Raw genomic sequence first — 22,371 nt, forward strand, 5'->3', positions numbered from 1 at the left:
ACAAACGAGAGCGTTTAAAGACAAACACTGTACTTTCCTCCGAAATGAATTAGATTATGGAAGTTGACAAAGTGCTCTAGCTCTCGCCAGTACTTACGCATACACAGCGTTTACTTTATCTCGTAAAAACTCAGATATCTAATCGGAGTGCAGAGAACGAATTAATAATTCGGTTAATTAATTACCCGTACTGTGGAATAAGTTAATTAAGCAACGGTAAAACGGAAAATGTTTTATCGCGACTTTTTTTGGGTGTGAACCAATTACATACGAAAACTAAGCAAGAAAGGGAAAGGAAACTTATGTAGTTTTGTTTCACGAGAGAAAAGAACTATGCACAGAAGAACTACTCCTACTTAACCGCACATGCACCTTGTATAAACGTTCCTTTAGGGAATTTCTAACGAATTGGTGAATGCCCGAACGTGTTATGTGTGTATATAAGACCACAAACAAATATATAATATTACGTCAGAGTTATGCGTGTTTTGTGTTCTCGTGGTGCTGTCATCTTTTTTCTTACATAGTTTACACGCGCGCTATGCGTTGTCCTAAGTGGTTTGCTATGAATTCCAGTCAATGTGTACGGCTGTCAAAATATTTTTTCGCGAGATAAGCAACGCACACTAGACGAATGCCAATCTTGGGAGGCTCCACCAATTTAGCTATGTCTACACTGGTGCGTTTTTTCTGCGTGGATGGATCCAAAGAAGGAGCATGCGTTACGTCTCTTTGATTTTGTATAGCCAAGGCTGCAGTTGGAACCAGGTTGTGTGTATGTGTGGGTGGGGGGTGGGGGGAAGAAAGAAGGAAAAAAAGGGGCCAAAAGGTCACGGCGAATTTGTAAAGGACAGAGGCCAGAGCGAGTGTGCCTATGTAGAAGAATCCTTAGAAGTAAAAGTGGCAGATGCCTGAACTTAAATGCTATGGTAAGTATCGTGTTGAAGGACTGTTCGCTTTCTGCGGGAAGACTTTTTCAAATGAGAGACAGGTTCGCATTCGTCCCTCGAAGTTGAAAAACCGCAAAAAAGAAACTTAAGCTGACCACCATAGTTCCGTCTACGAGTTTCGTTGCAGAAGAATTACAAAAAAAACAAAAAAAAAACAATGCAGATGAAATACGAGCTCATGCGGCTAATATTTGATATAAAGTTAGACGTTCGATCATTTTTTGTCAAAGAATCAGGGATTTATATATTGAAACGGAGTGGTTTTTTAACTTTTGTTACTAGATCACGTGTGTATTCAGAGTTAACTTTATTTAAATTTTCATTTTCACAACCCCCCCACTCCCTTCTCCTCCCAATAATCTATTGAACGTAACGCATATATTGGAATATTTTTTAATTTACACTGCCTCGAGTTTGGTTTGACTTTGTAGCGGACGAGACATATAATCCCAATCTAGTTGGAAGAAATGCAGAAAGTTTTTTTTTTGCTGTAAACCCTTACAAATATTCATGTAAGTTGAAATCAAAATTAATATAATGGCAAACATGAAAAGCAATAAGGAGCTGAAAGCGAAATTAACGATGACTAAAAAAAACATAAATGCAATATAATGAAGTACTGAATTTCCCCAAAATATGAAACAGAAATTATCAAAGCCAATGTCAGGGCTCTCATCAGGGGAAAAGCGTACCAAAGCCATTAGGCCTAAAAAAGGTACTCGAACCCCCGACGTTCTTCTAATGTACATACAAATGAAATTCATAATATTAACATATAAAGAAAATACACAGCTAAGTGTAAATGTTGTCAATAATTAAAGCCATTAAATGATGCTATCAAACATACTGTGTGTAATTATAATTTTTTTTAGTAAAAATCTCAATGGAATAGAAAATGAACATTGTTATTGTAAAAGAAATTCACAGACTAAAGATTGACAAAGAATATAAACATATTATCACAGGAGATTTATCTATTATTGATTCTGAATATATCTACGTTTCATCATGAGTCTAGGTACTAAATTTAGATTTTTTTTTTTTTAACCGAACACAATTCAGGTCTATCGCCATAGGAAATTTTCTACCTAGTGAGTTGTGCCGGAAGTGTAAGTGTGTGTACCTAACAGTCTGAGTGCGTATCTAGTGTTGTGTATGATTTTTTAGTGCTGCCATCTATATCTCAGAAGTGAAGTGAGTGATGTGTAGTGACTGAATATTTGTACTGTTTTTAGGTCTGTTGCTCTCTGCGGCGAGACTTTTTAACGGGGAGATCTGCTCGCATTTGTGCCTCGAAGTTGGGAACCACAGAAAACAGATATGTATGGCCTATGGAAAACTTTATCGAATGGAAATTTCACATAATCAAAGATATAAAAACTTTTTTCGTTAAGCAAAAAATTAAACATGTAAATTTGGTTGAGGATAAAAAATCTACAAGAAGTAAGGAAACTTGAAGAAAAATTTATAATTTCGGTGGTGGATAAAGCTGCCAATTATTTTTCTATTATTTGCAAAGTGTTTTATAAAGAGTTATTAATCAATGAAAATATTCTTACAATAATACTTATATATAAATTGACACACCAATTAAAGAAATTTACAAAAGAAACTTAGCAAACTTTAAAAATTAAAAATAGCTAATGAAAATCTCTTAAATTTCCATATCTTTTTGTTATAGTTAAATTTCATAAAAATCCATCCAGTTCAATTCAGATTTGTAAATTGGTTTAAAATTCTTCAATTTGCTTAGTAGAATTCTCAAGGAGATTGATAACAGCACACACACACAAATCTGGTTTTATCATTAATAATAACTTCAAAGTTTTAGAACTTTTTAGAAATCTAATATTAAATCTATTGAAACTTATGATTTTGAAAATTTATTCACTAATGTTCCACATAACGAAATAATAAATATCTGCGAATTCCTATTTAATAACTACGAACATTGCATCAAAATGGAAAAAAAAAAATGAATGGATGAATTTGGCTATAAATTTTGTATTTTTGAGATTTATTCAATGGGATTAAACCAAATACAGGTATCCCTATGGGTACTATTTTTTCAAGTGCTTTTGCTAATATTTTTCTACATTACTATGAAAATAAAAATTTAATTTCTCATAATATTACAGGTTTCAGATACATTGATGATTTAATAATTTTCATAAAATTAGCCAACAAGTTTACCTTGACACGTTAAATCTTAAAAAATAAACTAATCAAGATAATAATCAAGCTAACTTTTAAGACTTAAAAATAAAAATTGCTAACAATACGGTCTATACAGGAATCCACGACAAAAGAAACGACTTTAATTTCAAGGTTAATTTTCTTACCAATCACAATTATAATATCAGCAAAAAGATTTTCAAAAATATTTTATTTCCTTAACTTTCTCGCATTAAAAATATATGTGATAAAGTAATGACTTTCAAAATGCATTAATTAAATCTTAAAAAATCTTTATATGCAAAAATTTTCCTTTTTACACTTTCTTCCCCGTCACACCAGTAAGGGGCCGTTCAAGTATTACGTAAGCAAATTTTTAGCAATTTTTGATCCCCCCCTTGTCAGCAAAATTTCGTCATCAGCTCTGCCCCTCTGAATCCTAACTCATATTTTCATAAAGGGTGGTTGATGACGTAAGCATTTTCCAAACCCTCCCTCCCACCCCATCGATGATGACGTAATACTTGAACGGCCCCTAACTGGTAACTTCAGAATCACTGCGAAAAAAAAACTCACCACAAAAAAAATAGGACTTTTCACAGGGTAGGTACTTTCACCTTCTGCATCTAAATTTAAATTTATATATTTGACTAATACATTTTTTTGTGTGGTTTTTTTGAACAACACACACTTAATGGCTTTAATTATTGACAACATTTACACTTGGCTGTGGATTTTCTTTATATGTTAATATTATGGATTTCATTTGTACACAATCAAAACGTCGGGGGATTCGAGTTCCTTTGGTATCTCAGAAACGTTATCTATTTAGCCAATGTTGGGGGTGTTCCCCCCCCCCCCCCCCTGATTAGAGCCCTGACATTGGCTTTGATCATTTCTGTTTCATATTTTGGGGAAATTCAGTGCTTAATTATATTGTATTTATGTTATTTTTCAGTCATCGTTAATTTCGCTTTCAGCCTTATTGCTTTTCATGTTTGCCATGATTTTAATTTTGATTTCAACTTACTTGCAATGAATGTTTTAAACGTTGCGCTACACTCTTCAGCTGCCTGTGGCACTGGTATTGGCCAGTTTCGATAAAATCATTTTATATGCAACCTTTTGTACAGTCTAATTACATTATATATATATGCATATTTCTTCTTATGAATTTTCCATAATTTAATGAATTTAATGGTACTACAGCAGAACGTCGGGGGATCGAGCATCTATTTATGCTTTCGAGACCCAGGGATGCTCTCAGAAACGTTCTGTGTTAAGCCAATGTCAGGTTGTTCCCCCAATGACAGCCTTAGACATTAGTTGCGATTTTTTTTTCATTTTTGAATCCTTCATTCTCCGATGAATTCCATTTTTAAAATTCTTCGATGAATTCCATTTTTTAAATTCTTCGGTGAATTCCATTTTTTGAATTCTTGGATGAATTCCATTTTAAAATTTTTCAATGTCCATATACTGCTTACAATTTTCATATATTGCTTTCAAATTCCAGTTCTTCTCATAATTTTGTTTTCAGTAATTCATATATAAATAATGAAATTTTTTACTACGTTTTTACTACATCATCAACATCTCGGAATACTAATATTGCGTCAGTTATATTTCTATAAATCCATTCTCCTCCTTTTCAAAGGTCAATTAACCTTACCTTTAACTACATCTCGATCTTCAAATAGACTAAATAATTTGTATTCACTTTCGTTTCCTCATAAAACACTTTTGAAGAAACATTTTACTTATCTTATCCCAAAATTCTACAACACATCACCACCAGAAATCGCTCACAATACTAATCTCTCATCCTTTAAAAAATGTGCCAAGCAATTCATATTCTCACTCTCGATGGTATTGAATTTTTTTTTAATGTTTTTCTGTTGCTCATATAACTCCTAAATAGCATAGCATTTGAATTTATTTACATTCTGCATCTAGTTGTTTTTTGCTTTTGATTCTAATCCAATATATATATATATATATTGTAAAAGTTCCATTTTTTATTTATGAAAAACTGAGAACAAATTATGTGAACTGGAAAGAGAAAGCAAAATATATGAACATTGGAAATTTCAGAGAAGAATTTAAAAATTGGAAAAAAGTCATAGCCAATGTCTAGGGCTCTCATCGGGGGAAATATATATATATATATATATATATATATATATATATATATATATATATATATATATATATATATATATATATATATATATATATATATATATATATATATATATATATATATATTTGTTTTCGATGCAACATGTAAAACTGCTTTTGAATTGCATGCCTCTGTTGCCATGAACCTTATACACATATATACAGTACTTACGTATAGTATTGTTTCCCATACTAACGTTTACTAGTATTTATCAGAATGGGTAATTTTTTTTACTTGATCCCTTTGTAAATTTTTTTCTATATTTTTCGCATTTTTTTGTACTTGTGTAATGATAATAAATTTGATTTGAAAACTTTTAAAACTGTTTTTACACTACACTGCATATTACAGCTGCCTATGACGCTAGTATTGGCGAGTTCCGATAAAATTAATTAAATTTGCAACATTTTTCTACATAGATATTAAACAATGAACAAAACTTGACGTCCGACCGACGTCCATATTACGGCTTTTCAAGTGAAGGAAATGCTAGAGAAGAGCGTGTCTTGTTTAAAAAGTAGATAACACACACAGAAGAAATAGCGAAATGATAGTGAATACTTGAGAGTACTTATGATCGTTAATTCATTTCTTTTACCTCACCGTAAATGTTAACGAAAACCTCACTTTTGGTGTCTTTTTTTGGATTCTAATACGCTACTAACAAAATAGTCCAAATCTGTTCGGAAAAATAACAGATAAGAGGTTAAAACCTATTCTATTTGTTTCCGTCATTTTTCATGATTTGAAGCAACATCTGTAGAACTGGAGTTAATAAATCGAGTCAAAATTAGTTCAATGAGAATGAACGGAATTCGCATTTTATCTCGTTGCATTCATCACATTTTTTTCACAATTCCATCCGTAATTCAAGCTTTATATTCAAGGTTCAAAGTCTCACTACATGTTAGTAAACTGATTCGAAAAGTTCCTATTCCCTTTCCGACGAGTTTTAACGTCGATGGGAGGAAAAAAAATCTGTCAAATTAAGAGTGAACTGGAAACAAGACGTCATCAACGTAGTAGCTCGTTACTCTCGCCTAACACAACATGTCCTTTGAAAATACAAGTAACATTAGACTCAGCAAAAATCTAGGTAAGTAAGTACCCTGCAGATTTTGCCTCGTCTGCTCTTCAGAAGTAGAAAAATTTCTTATACGGCGAAGAGAAAGGAAGTAGCTACGCAGTTTAGTTTTAGAATTAATGCCTAACTCATTCACAAGAAACGGGCATTACCCGGAGTTCCTGTTGAGATGAAAGAAATGATTTCTTTTTTCACGTATTCTTTTTGAATTGTAAACTTCAATCCTAACAAATACAACTGGGATGTTTAGACCAGTGTTCGTCAACCGCTGGTCCGCGGACGATGCAGGTCAGTGGGAACTTCCTGCCTGTTGGCGAAACATTTCACCAGATTCTTGAAGCTGCCCCGATATGATTAAGGTAGCTCGGGGTGAGAAGAATGTGTTTTTTAAAGGAAGAAGTAGCTAATGTCCAACTAAGCTTAATAAAATAATTGTAATTCGTCACACTAAAAGTAACTGGCGAAATTCTGTGTAAAACGTAAAATATACAGGAACCGGTATTACACGGAGCATAAATTTACTCCGGTTTTCAGTATCATAATAAACAATTTCAGACATTATAACCATATTCATTTCCATGCTGCACACTGGTTATATCAATCTACTGTATTTCATTCGAAGAATTATAACCAATACTTTTGTTTTTATTCGATAGGGGTTCCAGCTCAACTCTCCTGTCCGCACGCATAACAATAGAGTATGAAAATTAACACGAAATATGTATTCATATTCAGCACACACACGGAAAAAAAATAATAGCTGAAATTCTACGGCAAACATAAACATATAGAAACCGGTAAAAAGTTACACCGGTGAGCAGCATTGAAATGAACAATATAGGCGGCCCTCGCTTTGCGCGATTAATTGGTTTCATGAAATAATCGCGTAAGTCGAAATCACGTAAAGGGAGTTGAATTTAACATGATTAAGATAGGGATAGGGGCTTTCTTCAGAAGGATGAAAAAAGTTAACCCAACCTCCAGCAGCAAAATAAAGTTTTTTGATTGAATGAATTCTTAAAATTTATAAAAATACGACTCGTCAATCTAGGCTACATGAATAAATTCAATTTACACGTTTTACTTCTGTATTCACACATTACTTCTGATAGATTCTAGTGAGAGTGTGGATGTGTTTTCTTTCCTGAAGAGCCTGATATAGGCTGACGACTTTTAATGAAAGCAGTCGACATTTGGCTAAAAAGCAGCTTTGTTCGTCTCTTTATAAACTTATTAGGAGCAAAGCTACAGAATTATGAATATCGTCCCAGATATCAGAATTCTAGATTCATTAGAATCGTTTTCTTCGATTAAAATTCTGATGATCTTGTCGATTTGTATGCAAAAGATGTTCATTATTGCGATCTGGTGCGATAAAGATTTGAGCATTTTTTTCAATATTTGTCTCATCTACACCAACGAATTCAACGGATTTTGTCATTTTAATTATGTTATACCTCTAATGCAGAGGTGCGCAAACTTTTTGAAGCGCGACCCCTTTTGACCAAAAATTTTATAGGCGACCCCTTCACAGGCTGACCATGTATTCAGCGATCCCACATAGGCTGGCCATGTGCCCTGGTTTTCTGAAACATTCCGATTTTTTTTAGAGTAAATGTCCCGAAAGACCTTTTAGGAGAGCTTGTTTCGATTTTTATTAGGCGATACTGACTTCCAGAGAAATTCAATTTTTTTGATATCATATAACATTTACTTTGTTTTTTGATTTGCTTAGTGTCCCTTATGCAAGGAAAATAACTTCCATAGAGTAACATGGGTAGAGTAAACATTAAAAAAAAAATCATTTCCCACATTTTTTTCCAAGGACATTGCATATTCATGATTCTGGCATGACGAAGCCGATATACAGGGTGATTATAAAAAAACTATCCCGACATATGGGCCCCTAACTATCATACCATTCACAGAAACTGAATGAAATTTTGGCATAAGGCATTTTGATGTATGCGCTTAAGAATGATATGGAAAACAACAGTGTCACTCTAACAGTTACGGTTACAGTGAGAAAATTTCGAAAATATCAAATGGCAACACCAAGTTTTTTGTATTGGAATGCGATCTCCATCGTGAAAAACCCTAAATAGCGTTCGAACGACAACTGTAGCATGAAAATCACCGGCGGTAGATAGGCTAAAAGTGAGGACAACCAATAAGGACAGAGAAGCAGCATAAAATAAAGCATTTTATTGTGTTTCAAAAATTTTCCACATGACCTTGTGGAGGACTAATCAGGCTGGGATCTCAGCCGAAGAAACGGTGTGACGAATGAAACGAACATTAATGCTCTGGTGCACGGCAAAGTCCTTTTTACTTTTTCCTTGCCTAGCTCCGGGGATTTTCGTGCTACAGGTGCCATTCCAACGCTATTTAGTGTTTTTCAGTATGGAGATCGCATTCCAATACAAAAAAACTTGGTGTTGCCATTTGATATTTTCGAAATTTTCTCACTGTAACCGTAACTGTTAGAGTGATACTGTTGTTTTCCATATCATTCTTGAGCGCATACCTCAAAATACCTTATGCCAAAATTTCATTCAGTTTCTGTGAATGGTATGATAGTTAGGGGCCCATATGTCGGGATAGTTTTTTTATAATCACCCCGTATATTGATTATTGTGCAAGTGGAATTTGATGAAATTATATTGTATGATACATGGTAGTTAGCTTAGCTGAATAAAGGCATTCTTTAGTTTTGACATATTTTTAAATAAAAATGATTTCTTATTTGGAAGTTTTATTTTTAGAATCTCTCGTGACCCCCCCATTGACATGAAACCCCGGGGATGTCGCGACTCATGGTTTGCGCATCACTGCTCTAATCATCATTGCTCATTTTTGTCGCACCACGGTCATTTTCTGCACACGAGGGCTAATTAGACCGGGACCTACAATTTATTGCCGATTCCGAACGGCAGGCTTGTTTTTTATACTCATCGAGAGGTTGGTGCACTAACCCCTCGATGAGGGACTCCCTGCGGTAGCAATTTTTTGCTGCGGTCAAGTCGCCGTTTTTTGTTGTACCCCTGCGTCAGGAAAGTTTTCTGACAAGGACGAATCACTGCTCTAATGAATCTACGATAATTCAGCACCGACGATTCAGTGAAGTGATTATGTTTTGTAAATAACAATTCCCTTCCTACTTTTCCAGACTTGGGACTGGCATACGTACTTTCAAAATACTTTGAAATGATTTAGAAAATAAAGTGCTGTTAGAATTTTCTGACACAAAATATGTCGTCGTCATAAAAAAATATATCGAAGATATTGGAGCGTTCCCGAAGAATACTGCAGAGTACCTACTGCAGAGATAATGAAGATTTGCATGATATTGTAAATTATTTCGAGGACACCTGGATTGAAAGGAAATAGTAGGAGATATCCAAAATTTTTGCACAATTTGCTATAGAACTTTGAAATCAGTTCGACGCCACTATTGACGGCTTTGCAAAAACCAATAATGATATTTAGTGCTGGCATAGTTCGTTCAGGAGCACTATTGAAGTCCATCATTCCAGTATTTGGAAATTCATAACAGCTTTGCAGAAAGAGGAGAAACTGACAGAAATTAACTTAAAGCAGTGCATCTTCGGTTATTCTTAGGTCCGGAAAAAGTGGAAAAGGAATTGTTATTTGCAAAACACAATCACTGCGTTGAATAGTCTGCGCTGAATTGTCTAGCACTGAACTGTCATGACAACCCTATTAATTTGCATGCTCATTTTCAGGATTAAACTACATACCTCATTTAGCTGGTCCAAATTTCTAAAATCAACACCAAAATCGCGCTATAGAGAAATCGCGTAAAGCAAGGGAAACTTATAAATGGTATTATACCATATAATGTTTATTTAGGAACCGAATAACCAATTTTACTTCTAGAAGTATGAGACAGTTTTTTTGGATAGGTAGCAGCAGAAATCCAATGCTCTTTCTGTGGCAAAAAAATAATAGAACACATTAATGTCACGCTGGAACCACTGCTGCCATCTACAAAAAATAAAAAAAATATGCATAGAAAAATATTCTATTCTGAAGATATGTTCATATATTTCGGATTTATTATTATGTATATATTTTCGGATTTTATGGTGAGGCATTTGGTATTTTTTTGGATCGATTGACAGTGGCAAAGGTAGAAAATCTATCAACTGTTAGCATAGAAATTCGTGTGAGAAATAGTCTAACATTTTTAAATGCGTGAACACATCGATAACCCGAGTAAGAAAAACTTTCGGAATCCAGTCAACATTTACGACTCATAGTTTTAAGGAAGCAAAATATATCTCCTTTTTTTGTTGAAAATTTACAATAACTAACGCTATTCAGAGGAGGAGAAAAGAGTGCATCAATGCAGAGAGATTTATTCTAATCTTACCTGTCAACTGCTTCCAACGTATGATGGGACGCGGAAATCCTTCGGCTTGGCAGTCTATTCTTATTGAACTTCCTTGAACAACTTCTGTGTCCTTAGGCTCTAGAATCCACCGCGGGGGAACTACGCACATAATTAACAAAATATCAGAATTGATGAAACTAAATATGATAGAAATTTTTGCAATGTTTTTCAGATTATATACAGTTTGTTTGAGATAGATTCTCGTCATGACTGGTATCCTCGTATATACTTTTGAATACCAGTCATACTATTCATAAAACACAATCCATCTTATACTAATTTTAATATAATTATTATTAGTAAATACAATTTTATGTTCAATGAAAGGTTGCACATGGGAATTCATACCCTCTATGGTACGAAAATAATTAAGCTTTGCGAAGCACATTAATTCCTGATTTTTTTGCCATCTCGAGAAATCGTCCATTTTGATTACGGGGGGGGGGGGGACATTTCTCGTCGAAATTATATTCATTCTACTAAGGAACTTCTAACGAATTGGTACATGTTGGACTGTGCGTGTGTTGTGAACCTAACGCAAAGTTTGTTTCTGTGTAATGCTTTTTATGTATAGTGCTGCCACCTGCCATCAACTTTTTTAATCACGAGTGAAGTGTAGTGCTTGAAGATTTTATCGTTGTAGGCCTGTTGTTCTCTGCAGCGAGACTTTTTTAACGGGGAGATCGGCTCGCATTAGCGCCTCGAAGTTGGGAACCACAGAAAACTTCAGCCGACCACTATGGCGACCAAACGAATGAAGATTATCAAATCATATCGCACGCAAAATGATGTTTCTAATCGGGAAGAAAAGAAGAATTAGCCTTACTGTTTATCACCATCGCCGCTGTGAAATTCGCAGATGCATACGGGTTCGAAGCTATGCATGTATAATTTCCATTGTGTTGTTTTCCAGCACTTTTGAAATATATCATGGACGTGAATTCATTGTAGTATTCTATGCTGACATCTAGAGATGAAGGAACAATGGTCAGACCATCCTTGATCCACTTGAAAGCGATGGGAGGATCACCAGCCGAGACGATGCATTGTAAGCTCGTTCTCCGACCTTCACGCAAGTTCTCCGGAAACGAGAAAGGATCAATCACTGGACCGGCTTAAAAAACACATAAAAAAGAGAAGAAAAAAAACTCGTGAGAATCACACGATCTATTCGATGATTAAAATACTATAAAACAATCAGAAGTTAGACAATGAATGAAATGATTAGAGAATCAATGGTTAAAGAAAATGAACTAAAAAACTAATCTTAGCTTTATCCTGCATTTCATTGTCTGATTCTAGGTGATGAAACTATCACCATTGAAACTCTATTATTTGAGATGAAAAATCACCCAAGTTTTATATTGCACATATTTACAAGAGTAGTGTTGCTGCTGAGGGTATCGTCTCAAGGGACTGAAACGTGATTCAACCTGTTGAATAATATAAAATCGAAGCTGTTGGATCGGTCAAAGTGGGTTATGGTCAACGAGTAATTTTCTGATTGGACAGGTGTCACAAGCAGAGTCCTTCAAGGAAGCGTCCTTACTCCTTAGATTTAAAAAGGGTTGTAGATAAACCGTCTCAAAATATCATCCGGTGAATTTGACTAGCTCCGTCCCTAAAATACTGGAAATTATCATTTAAAGGCAACTCGTGAATTGAAAGTGAATGGAAGATGATAATGTTTTGTGCGAAAAATTAGCATGGGTTCAGAAAGGGCAAGTCATGTGTAAATAACCTCATTTTATTATCCACATGATCCATACTTCTATGATCATGTGACTAAGGCTTTGAGCAAAGGCGAAAACGTCGACCTTAAACACGCATTCGATCGGGTCTGACATGTTAAGTCTAGCAACACACCCCTGTCCCGCTCCTGGGTTCATACAGGCATTTTGATGAACTGTGTGATGCCGCCATCCTACCCAGTACCGATCCGGTAGGGCAAAAAGGGAAATAAATCCCTATGTCGGATTACGGGCGGAGGCAGGTTCTGGGTGGGAGTGGTATCAACCCTCTTGTTATCTCAGTTTTTATATCATGGTTATCTTCAACATCACCACACCGGCTGATTAGGAAGATATGCATCCAATATGGTTTACCATGGTTTACAGATCGACCAGAGCTTTAGCCTTGGGCACGTTCCACTTCACCGTCCGAGAGAGGGGCCTTCACACACATTCATCTCGTGCTGACGTGGAACAAAGTTACCGGGGACGTTGCGAGGAGGTGGATTGGTCGAATTGACCTTGGGAGGAATATGATAATCTTCTTACGCGTTTACATGCGATTTGTGTTGAGGGCCACTTTTTGAATCGAATAGAATCGTGGTTGCGGGATAGGTCACAGCGGATTATTGTCAACGGCCAGATTCCGATTGGACAGGTGTGGTAAGTCCCTCAAGGAAGTGTCCTTGGCCCATGCTATTTTCACTTTTCATCGATAAACTCGATTGAATGACAAATTAATGGGCACAGTCTGGAATAACAGCGACAGGGAGTTGCTCCAGACCAACTTGAGTGGAATTGCAATATGGGCAAATAATGATTTTTATCATGGTCAAGTAAATTGTCACTTATTTTGGTCCGAACAACCCACGTTTCATTCACGAGTTGAATGGTAAAGCTATTCTGAATACATCTAGGCTCACAGGCTATTCACGAGCGGCTTGGGTTTTCTGAACATTGTTCCGTGGTGGTTAAAGAAAGCGAATAGAATGAATGCTCAACTTGATTCGTGAAAAGGCCTCTTCGCGTTCTCCTAGCGTCACCCTTCCGCTTTTTCGAGGCTTAGTTCATCAAGGCCTAGAGTATGCCCTAAGGTTTTGGAGACCCTATCTTCAGAAAGATGTAGACTTGGTTGAAAGGGTGCAAAGAAGAGCCACTACACACTACAGCACTAACGGGTATTCGGGGCATTAGCTACGAAGAGAGGCTTCATTCATTGAATATATTTTCTTTAGAGCAAAGTAGGCGTCGCGGATTGAAGATTTTCAATGGGATTGGTTTGTTGGATCATGGAATATCGTTACGCCGTCACTCGACTGCGTCGACTCGGGGACACCAGTTTTGGTTGGTAAGGATATGAATACAGTCCACGCTGGTTTTCGATCCTATGAGTCGGTGCAGTCACGGATTGGTTAGAAACCTGTATTTCCAGTTTTTTAATCCATAGCGGCGCCGACTCACAGAACCGAAACCAGCGTGCACTATGCTCGCTCCCTTAGGGACAATTTCAAGTTGTTGTGTGGCATGGAATTCTTTTCTAACAGGGTTGTAGATGCACGGAATAGCTTACCTTCTGATGTCTTGAATTCGACCAGGATAGACACCTTCAAGAGGAAATGTGATAAGCTTGGTGAGAGTAATCGAGGAGCTATCCATGTTTGAATGACAATCATAGGCAGAGTATTTTTGTTGTTTTGTTATTATTTCTGACTTATTAATATTGGTTAGCTATATTTAGGCTATATTTTTGCGGGATTTTTTCTATTGCTTCTTTTATGGATTTAAAAAACAAATTTCCACCCGCCTCGTTGGGCAATTTGCATGTTGTGGCGTCTGTTTTTGTATTGTATTCTGAAGAACCGGTGGAGCCGTATACTGGATTATAACGAGCAGACATTATGTAGAAAATAATATACATTTACTGCGACAAACACTATAATAAAATAGAAAGAAAAGCGGTCGGACGGGGAGCGGAAAACACCGCGGCCGGAAAGTACACAGGTAAACAACACTGGACGAGACGGCGTTGAGACCATGGTTCTGTTCAGTTCGTAGTAGTTGTAGTTTCACTGCAATTTGTATGAGTAATAGTAAAGAGAGAGATACTTCCCTCTCCGCCCACAATACATCAAGGAAAGACACTTTCTGGATAAAATGTCGAGGAGAACTCGGAAAGAAAAGTATATCAGTTTTCACCAGGAGTCGAACTGCCTTTTGCAATGTAGGCAAGCGTACTAACCACCGTGGGAGACATGGCCTTGCGTTCCTTACTCCGGATTGCAAAAGAACCGAGGTTTGATGCCGGACGAAGACTGATAGACTTTTCTTTCCGAGTTCACTTCGGCATAATATGCAAAGAACCTCTTTCCTTGATTTATGAAAGTATTTAAATCAGAGGCATATTTATACTGTGGGGGGTAGGCTATACCACAGGGTGGCAAGTTTGGATGAATGACAAATTTTGTGAAAGGGTGGTTAAGAAAATTAGACAAGAACTGAAGGGAAGGACGTGAAAACCATAAATCTGCGGCGGATGCTGAATGTAAAAGAATAAATTTACCAGGGAATATATAGGGGCTATAGGGCTTGTTTGTCGTGTCTGCCAACACGGAAAATAAAAAATACTATAATATTTTTTATAGCTCATACAATTAAAAGTTTTTTCCCCCACACAATATTCATCATTTGTTTGCTTTCTAGCACTTCATAGAGATTCAATGGTAAAGAAACATACACACATATATATATTCAACCTGTAAAGCGCCAATGATTTCTAAAGAAAAAAAATATAACACAGTTGCAAAAAAAAATTGTGTTATTTCTTATTTCAATGGCAACATAATTCATACGGAAGAACATACAATGATTTATGAAAATTTTCTTTGGTACTAACGGCATTATTATCGATCATGAAACCATACTGAACATATCATTCGAAGAAAAAAAAAGATTTGTTACCGGAACGTTCATTCGATGGTGTGCAGGAATTTTTCTAAGATAATTCAATAACTTTTTTCGAAACAACTCGGAATATGTCCGACTTGAACCGTATCGTTGTTTATGCGATATGGTTCCGAATCACGATTTTTTTTTTTCATTTCGAAAATAAAAAAGGTAACCGCGATGTATTATCATTCTTTTTTTCAGTCACAATATTCATAGAGAACATAAGCAATCTTTTCTCTCGGTGGAATATTGCGGCAGAAACCCTCTCCTCCAACTTCCCTCTGAATATACAACCTGCACTCTTCCACGCCATTTGTTATTCAGACTCAGAAAGGCATTATCGCACCATATGTTACGCGGCAAATAGAATTTTCACTAATGGCTTGTTTTACCCCCACGAGTCAAAATCTCGTTTCCAACTGGTTGCGAATTCTCGAAAAAAATAATAAAATAAAATAAAAAAGAAATGCGATTATACTGATTTGTCGGGAGGTATTTGGCAAAATAACGGGGGTATTTGGGAAGGTTTTCGGCTGCGCGAATGTGTTTGTTGTTGCAAATGTTTCGTCGCATCTCACAAATCTATTCGTTGATTAGGTAGACGGAGGAAAAACATTTCAAAGAAGAGAAGAGAGACGTGGAAAAAGCATAAAACTTGTTGTGGTCTAACCAATGAAGTGGGCAAATGGAAGAGAGACGACAAAAACCGGTGAAAAAAAGAAAAGTTTATTATCATTGAACAAATATCGACGTTTACATTAACGGTACGAAGGATGGGGGGTTCTGGTGGGGAGAAGTAACGCCTCTACCTACTCTTTGAGAGCAGAAAGGAAATGAAAATGACGATTTAAATTGGAAATTAAAATCAAATATCCGACTGAAAAGTTCTCCCAATGTTTGCATTGAAAAAAAATGGGGGTGATCCAGAAGTTGATGACACGTTTCAAAAATAAATATGAAATCAATCGAAGAACATAAGAATGTGGTTTGCATTAAAACGCTTATAATTACCAAATTTTTTATTTGAAGTATAAAAAGTTCAAAATGAACCAATGAACGAAACAACAGAAATTTTACTTAAACAGTTTCAGGTGTTTTTTGAGCCTTTCGTTTACCACTACCACATTTCTATGTGTACACCATTTTAGCTCGAGCCATAAACTATACTTAATTTCAATCCATGTATTTGGTATAATCGATTCCGGAAGAATCTTGATTACTTGCATGATTCATATCCTATATATCATATTCTATGCTCACCAAATAGAAACGTTGAATATTGAAGGACCGGACCCACCCCGCTAGCCATCTCAAGGAGATATCGAAGCGTTCCGGAAAGATGGGGGCATCCGGAGTTCTATTAAATGAGTGCATATATATATATATATATATATATATATATATATAGCAATTATGTTATCAAGTCCGACTACAAGCGTATAAATCAACAAAGTATGATGAATCATGGTCTAAGAATCGAAGTCTAAATTGATGTTGTAGTGTCCTTAGAGCACGTCTGGACTCGATAACCTAAGTTCCGTTCACGTGCATTGGATGTCAGTAGTTGTAGTCGTCACCAAATAGAATAGGCACAACGCCATCTATGCATGAAGTTTTGAATTTTATTTTATTTTAACTTTTTTTAAATCAGGAGCTCCACGGAACTTTTTATGTTTTCTTTTTGCCAATTAGACGAATGCCTCTGCCAATAAGATGAAGGCCACAGACACTTTTCCATAGCAATATTCAGTAGATAATAATGCAGGAATAATAAGGTTTTCCTCTCATCCAAATTCCTGAAATCCAAGAAACCTCTCCGAAGACACAAAGAGGTTAGTGGACCAATGGTTAAGAACCACTGCTTTTTAGTAAAATTCCTGCAGATTGTACCTAACACCAATCACTTGAATAAATATTGATTTTAAGCGGTATCATGAACCACCCGTATAAAAGTATAATCCATCAATATATTGAAAATAACATGTCCTGACTGACTGATTCATCATCGCCGAGCCGAAAATGCTGAAGCTATATAAATATGAAATTTTGTCTGTAGTTTTATATTATGATGTAAGGGCTCACTAAGAAGAGGTTTTCAGAAATGTGACTTCTAACGGTGTCATAAAGAGATTCAAAGGTGTCATAAGCCGCCATAAGCTAGGTGTCATAAGCCGCCATAAGCCAGGTGTCATTGCCGCCTGGCAGTCGAGTGGTTAGGGAACTAGCTTCTCACTGTGCAGGTCTGGGTTCGGGCATGGATTAACACTAACAAATTCCCTGGACGGATCATGCTGATCCCTTGGGAATACGTGAAGACCATATTATTATTATATGAGGCAATCATGACTGAGACGAAACCGCAAAGCTATAAATGTGAAATTTGGTCAATTGTTCAAATTTATCATGTAGTCTAGGCAATTTGTGGATGAACCCCGGCAAAATTGCTACAGATGCTTTGTAAATTGTTTCTTAATCAGAAATCATTACCGAACAACATATCCAAAATCAGACAAAATCAGACCACAGGAATATTCCTAAAACCAGATTTTAAAATCCTGTTTACGCGTGAAAGATTAGGGATACGAAAACTGTTTTTTTCCTCTTCGTAACACTCCTTATGAACAAAAATCAGACAATGAAGCAGACGTGAAGTTTCGTAAAATGAAGGAGATGGTATAGATGAAGCCAATGGGAGCCGTAAGAGCGATGTAGTTGTAAATGCTGGAATAAGTGTTCATACTTTATGTTGGAAGACATGTACCCTGATAAAAAGAAGCATTGAAATTACAAAACGGAAGCCTAGCCGAGAAAAAACACCAAGGAAAAGTGTTCGCTTACTATAGTTACTCCAGGACGACGTTTTTGTTCAGTTTTCACTACTGCAAAAGCCTAGGTCGTCTTATATGCGCGAACGAATATCTGACCAAAAAATGCCACTCAAACCAGATTTATTTATTCAACTCCGTGGGTGCTTGTGCACCCACTGCATCGCCGGATCTCATGTCACTGTGTGTGGCTCAGGACCCTGAATCGACAGGGGATCCCAAAAGTATTGAAAACTTTCACAAATTCTGAATATTATTATATCTGGAACTATTTTTCTCATTGGTTTTCGATTGTTTTATTCATCATTTTTCAATTATTTTACTGCCTGATTCTAATTTTTTTTTATCAATCATTGAATTTTTAATGAAATCCAAATTCTTATTGTCAGTTAGGCAAAACTATCATTACTTTCGGAGCTATTTCTTAAATTAATTTCCATTTTTCATTTTTTTTTCTTTAAATGCCATAATTTTCATTCAGGTATTCGTTCGCGCATATAGGACGACCTACGTTTGTGAAGTAGTGAAAACGGGACAAAGACCTCGTCCTGTAGTGACTATAGTAAATGAATACTTTTCTCCTTAGTGTTTTTTCTCGGCTATCCTTCTGTTTTGTAATTTCCATGCTCTTTTTTTTATCAGTGCATGTCTTCCAACATAAAGTATGAATACTTATTCCAGCAGTTGCATCTCTCTTACGGCTCTCATTGGCTTCATTTATATATACATGTCTTTCATTTTGCGAAACTTTACGCCTGCTTCATTGTCTGATTTTTGTAAACAAATCACACAAATATCAGTACTGTTCATTATATGCAGGAAATTAGTTGCTATAAATACGCAAAAAATCTCGGAAAAACTTAAGAATATTGAAAAACAACCTAACACGAAAAAATTGGTTTTTCATTTCACAATAGGGAAAAATCGGTTTCTTTTCCTTGGAAAAAGGGGAAAATTACAAAGGATTATGGGAAAAGAGCAAAAAACCACAAAAATCCACCAATAGGGTGTAAATCTTTTTTTTTCTCTTTTCCCTACGAAGGGAAAAAAAGTCGTTTTAGCATCCCTAAACTTTCACGCGTAAACAGGATTTTAAAATCCGGTTTTTTAAACCGGGGTTACACTGTAAAAGTTTTATAAATGTCATTTTATAAAACTTGAAAAATTCAACCAATAAGCTTATCGGTTCCATTTGCTCGAAAACAAACCTATGGGCTTTATTGGTAGGATTTTTAAGTTTTATAAAAGGTATTTTAGAAAACTTTTATAGTGTAATCCCAGCCTAAGGAATGTTCCTGCGGTCTGATTTTGGATATATTGTTTAGTGATGATTTCTGATTAAGAAACAATTTACAAAGCTTCTGTTACAATTTTGCCGGGGTCAAGGCTATTTTTATATCTTCTATCTTATTTTGCTAGGACTAATGTAAAGACTCGGTAAGAAGGGTGATTTCCAATTTCGCCCCTAAGGAGGGAGGGGGGGGGTTCAAAGGTTACATAGGCAAATCATGCTGACCAGAAACAGCCGCTTTTGGCCGAAATTTGGTCAGTAGTTTCATTTCATCATGTAAAGATAAAGTAAGAACTTGTTTTCTACATTCGACCCTTAAGGGGGTCAAAAGATACTTGACATCTTTCTGGTGAATATGATTCGCTTAAAGCGGAATATAGAGTAACCATGCAGAGAAGAAATAGCGGAAGCTATAAATATGAAATTTAGTCAGTATTTGGATTTTGTATAATGTAGGGACTCACTTAGGAGGGACTTTTCAAAATTCAACCAATTATGAGGCAATTATAGCTGAGCCCAAAACCACTGAAGCTATAAATGTGAAATTTGGTCAGTATTACATTTTATAATATAGAGGCTCATTAAGATGAGATTTCTGGAAATTCAGCTCTCAAGGGGGATCATGAGGGGTTGAAATGTTATATCGGAGGAAATCAGCACAGAGTGATTTTTAGATTATCAAATCCGTGCGAGCGAAGTCGCGGGTAACAGCTAGTAACACATACACTAAAAATACATAACATAATTTATAGAAACAACGATTATTGTATTGAAAAACGTTGTTGTTTGATTTGGGTTAGAAATGAGTTTGCTCATGTTTAACACGGAATTTTTCGAAGCATTCAAACACAAGTGTGATGTAGCACGTATGAAACCATTGATTCCATTGATTGTTTTAGTTGAAAATATTTTTGTGTCTCGCAGCTCTTCCATACTACTCAGAAAGTAAAAATAAACTGAAAAAAAAACAAAAACATCTTTTCACATTTTTGGAGGTTTTCTGCTCCATACATTTTTAAACATATATTTAAGATATAACTCTGACAAATAAAGGTATTTTAGATTTTAGCATACACACCAACAACGTTGACGTCGACCCTCCCCTTAGCTGCTTTGCCTCTGCCATTTCCCGCAGTGCACCAATAAACTCCGTCATCTGTACTTTTCTCAACGTAGTGTATAACTAGTTTACCGCTTGGAAGCAGTTCGTGTCGATGGGAATTTGGCAAAGTCTCACCATCTGAAAAAAAAAGTCAATTTTTGATAAAAGGTTTTGGAAAACAAGGATAATGCATAACAGATGAGTTAAAAAGTCCAGCTTTTACGTGAGTACCTTTCTCCCAAGCGAAGTTGGTCAGTGGGTATCCAGCCACGGGACACAACAAAGTGCTCGTTTGTCCGACCAGAGCTGTTCTGTTTTGGTGACGTCTACCGATCGGTAGAGACGGGACGTTGAGTTTGGCAGTGTGTAACACGTTGCCGAATTCACTCTCGGCTCTGCAAGTGTAGCTCCTTCCATCTTCTACGTCGACTGCGCTGATATTGAGGAAACTGTGTACGACTCCCCCGTCTTGGGTTACAAAGTCTCCAAGTCTTAGCCGACTCGAACTCGGAAGAGACTCGCCGTCCGCCGACCAAGTGATCTTTGGCAACGGGTGACCTTTTGCCACACACCTCAGAGACACGGGACGACCGGGATTAGCCGTTTGCTCTTCGAATTTTGATAAAAGCTCAGGTGGATCGGCTGCAAATATTCACGTGAATCAAACATTAAGTCTATAACACAAAGTGTCCTTCATAAACAACAAAAACTGGTACTTGATAACATGTTTTTCTAAGTAAACGTCCGTTTACACGCCAAGTAGTTTAGTAGTTATCTAAATTTTAAGTCGTCAAGTACTTTGAAATGTGTGCAGATGCCGTTTCACGCTGTTTAGTTGTCAAGTGTGCGGATTGTGGCGCCAGTGAGCAGTGCCTCGTATTATCCAATGAGCATTGACTACTTGTACCTACGTTGGAACAGTTTTTTAAGCATTTGGCAACTACTAAAAACTTGAAATTTAGTTCACTTAAACTACTTGACCCTTTTAAACTCTTAAGACCCTTTTAAGACCCTTAAAAACTCATCAAAACATTTTTTTTATTGGAAAGAAAAACTTGCTTTTTATTTTAGGGATAAAATGTCTTCTTAAAAGTAAATACACAAACCAATGTACGCATTTTTGTTCATGTTTAATCAGGAATTCATTTACCAAAGTTTTGGATTGGGAGGAATGACCGGTGAATGATTCGTCGATCATTCGATTCGAACTACTAAGATTGCTCTTGAAAACTTTGGGAACGGTATAGTTTAAATGGTTCGTAAGCACCGCACGGCGTGGAATGAAGCTAATTTATCTGGAATAACGACAGACCGCTGGCCACTGCTGCATCTCCCGCTAAATCAAGAATCCGGTGATTCATCATGAACTGGGGTCATAATTTGCAGGGATTCGGTTGTAAACCTAACGCTTTATGCAAAGCAAGGAATTCAACATCTGGCAGGTCTATATATACTGACCGGAAAGAGCGCAGGAGAGATGGGGGTGGAGACGTAAAGCCGTATTTCGCAATTACCTCCATTTGACGTTGAATAATATTCTGGCATTCAGATTTGTTCGTGTATTCGTGGCGCCATCGGTAATGGAGTAGAGTTGCGCGCGTATAACGTTTCCTCCGTTTTGGTCACGTCCATCGGTTGCTTTCCGAGCAAATTTTACACCGTATAGGAT

At 36.3% G+C, this 22,371-nt stretch overlaps 1 protein-coding gene across 1 annotated transcript in view; it reads right to left on the reverse strand.

Annotated features, from left to right (window-relative positions):
• LOC149086590 (cell adhesion molecule Dscam1-like) overlaps positions 1-22,371 on the reverse strand; it is a 236,354-nt gene that overhangs the window by 40,832 nt on the left and 173,151 nt on the right. Inside the window, exons 7-10 of the mRNA XM_089230963.1 lie at positions 20,934-21,344; positions 20,679-20,840; positions 11,635-11,922; positions 10,788-10,907 (exon numbers count right to left, since the gene is read on the reverse strand). Coding sequence (XP_089087089.1) covers positions 10,788-10,907; positions 11,635-11,922; positions 20,679-20,840; positions 20,934-21,344 — 981 coding nt within the window. The remainder of the gene's footprint in view (positions 1-10,787; positions 10,908-11,634; positions 11,923-20,678; positions 20,841-20,933; positions 21,345-22,371) is intronic.

This window comes from Pholcus phalangioides, unplaced genomic scaffold, assembly GCF_987345545.1.
Source record: "Pholcus phalangioides strain wild (caught in Gottingen) unplaced genomic scaffold, Ppha-v1.0 ptg000004l_1, whole genome shotgun sequence".
Classification (NCBI taxonomy): domain Eukaryota; kingdom Metazoa; phylum Arthropoda; class Arachnida; order Araneae; family Pholcidae; genus Pholcus; species Pholcus phalangioides.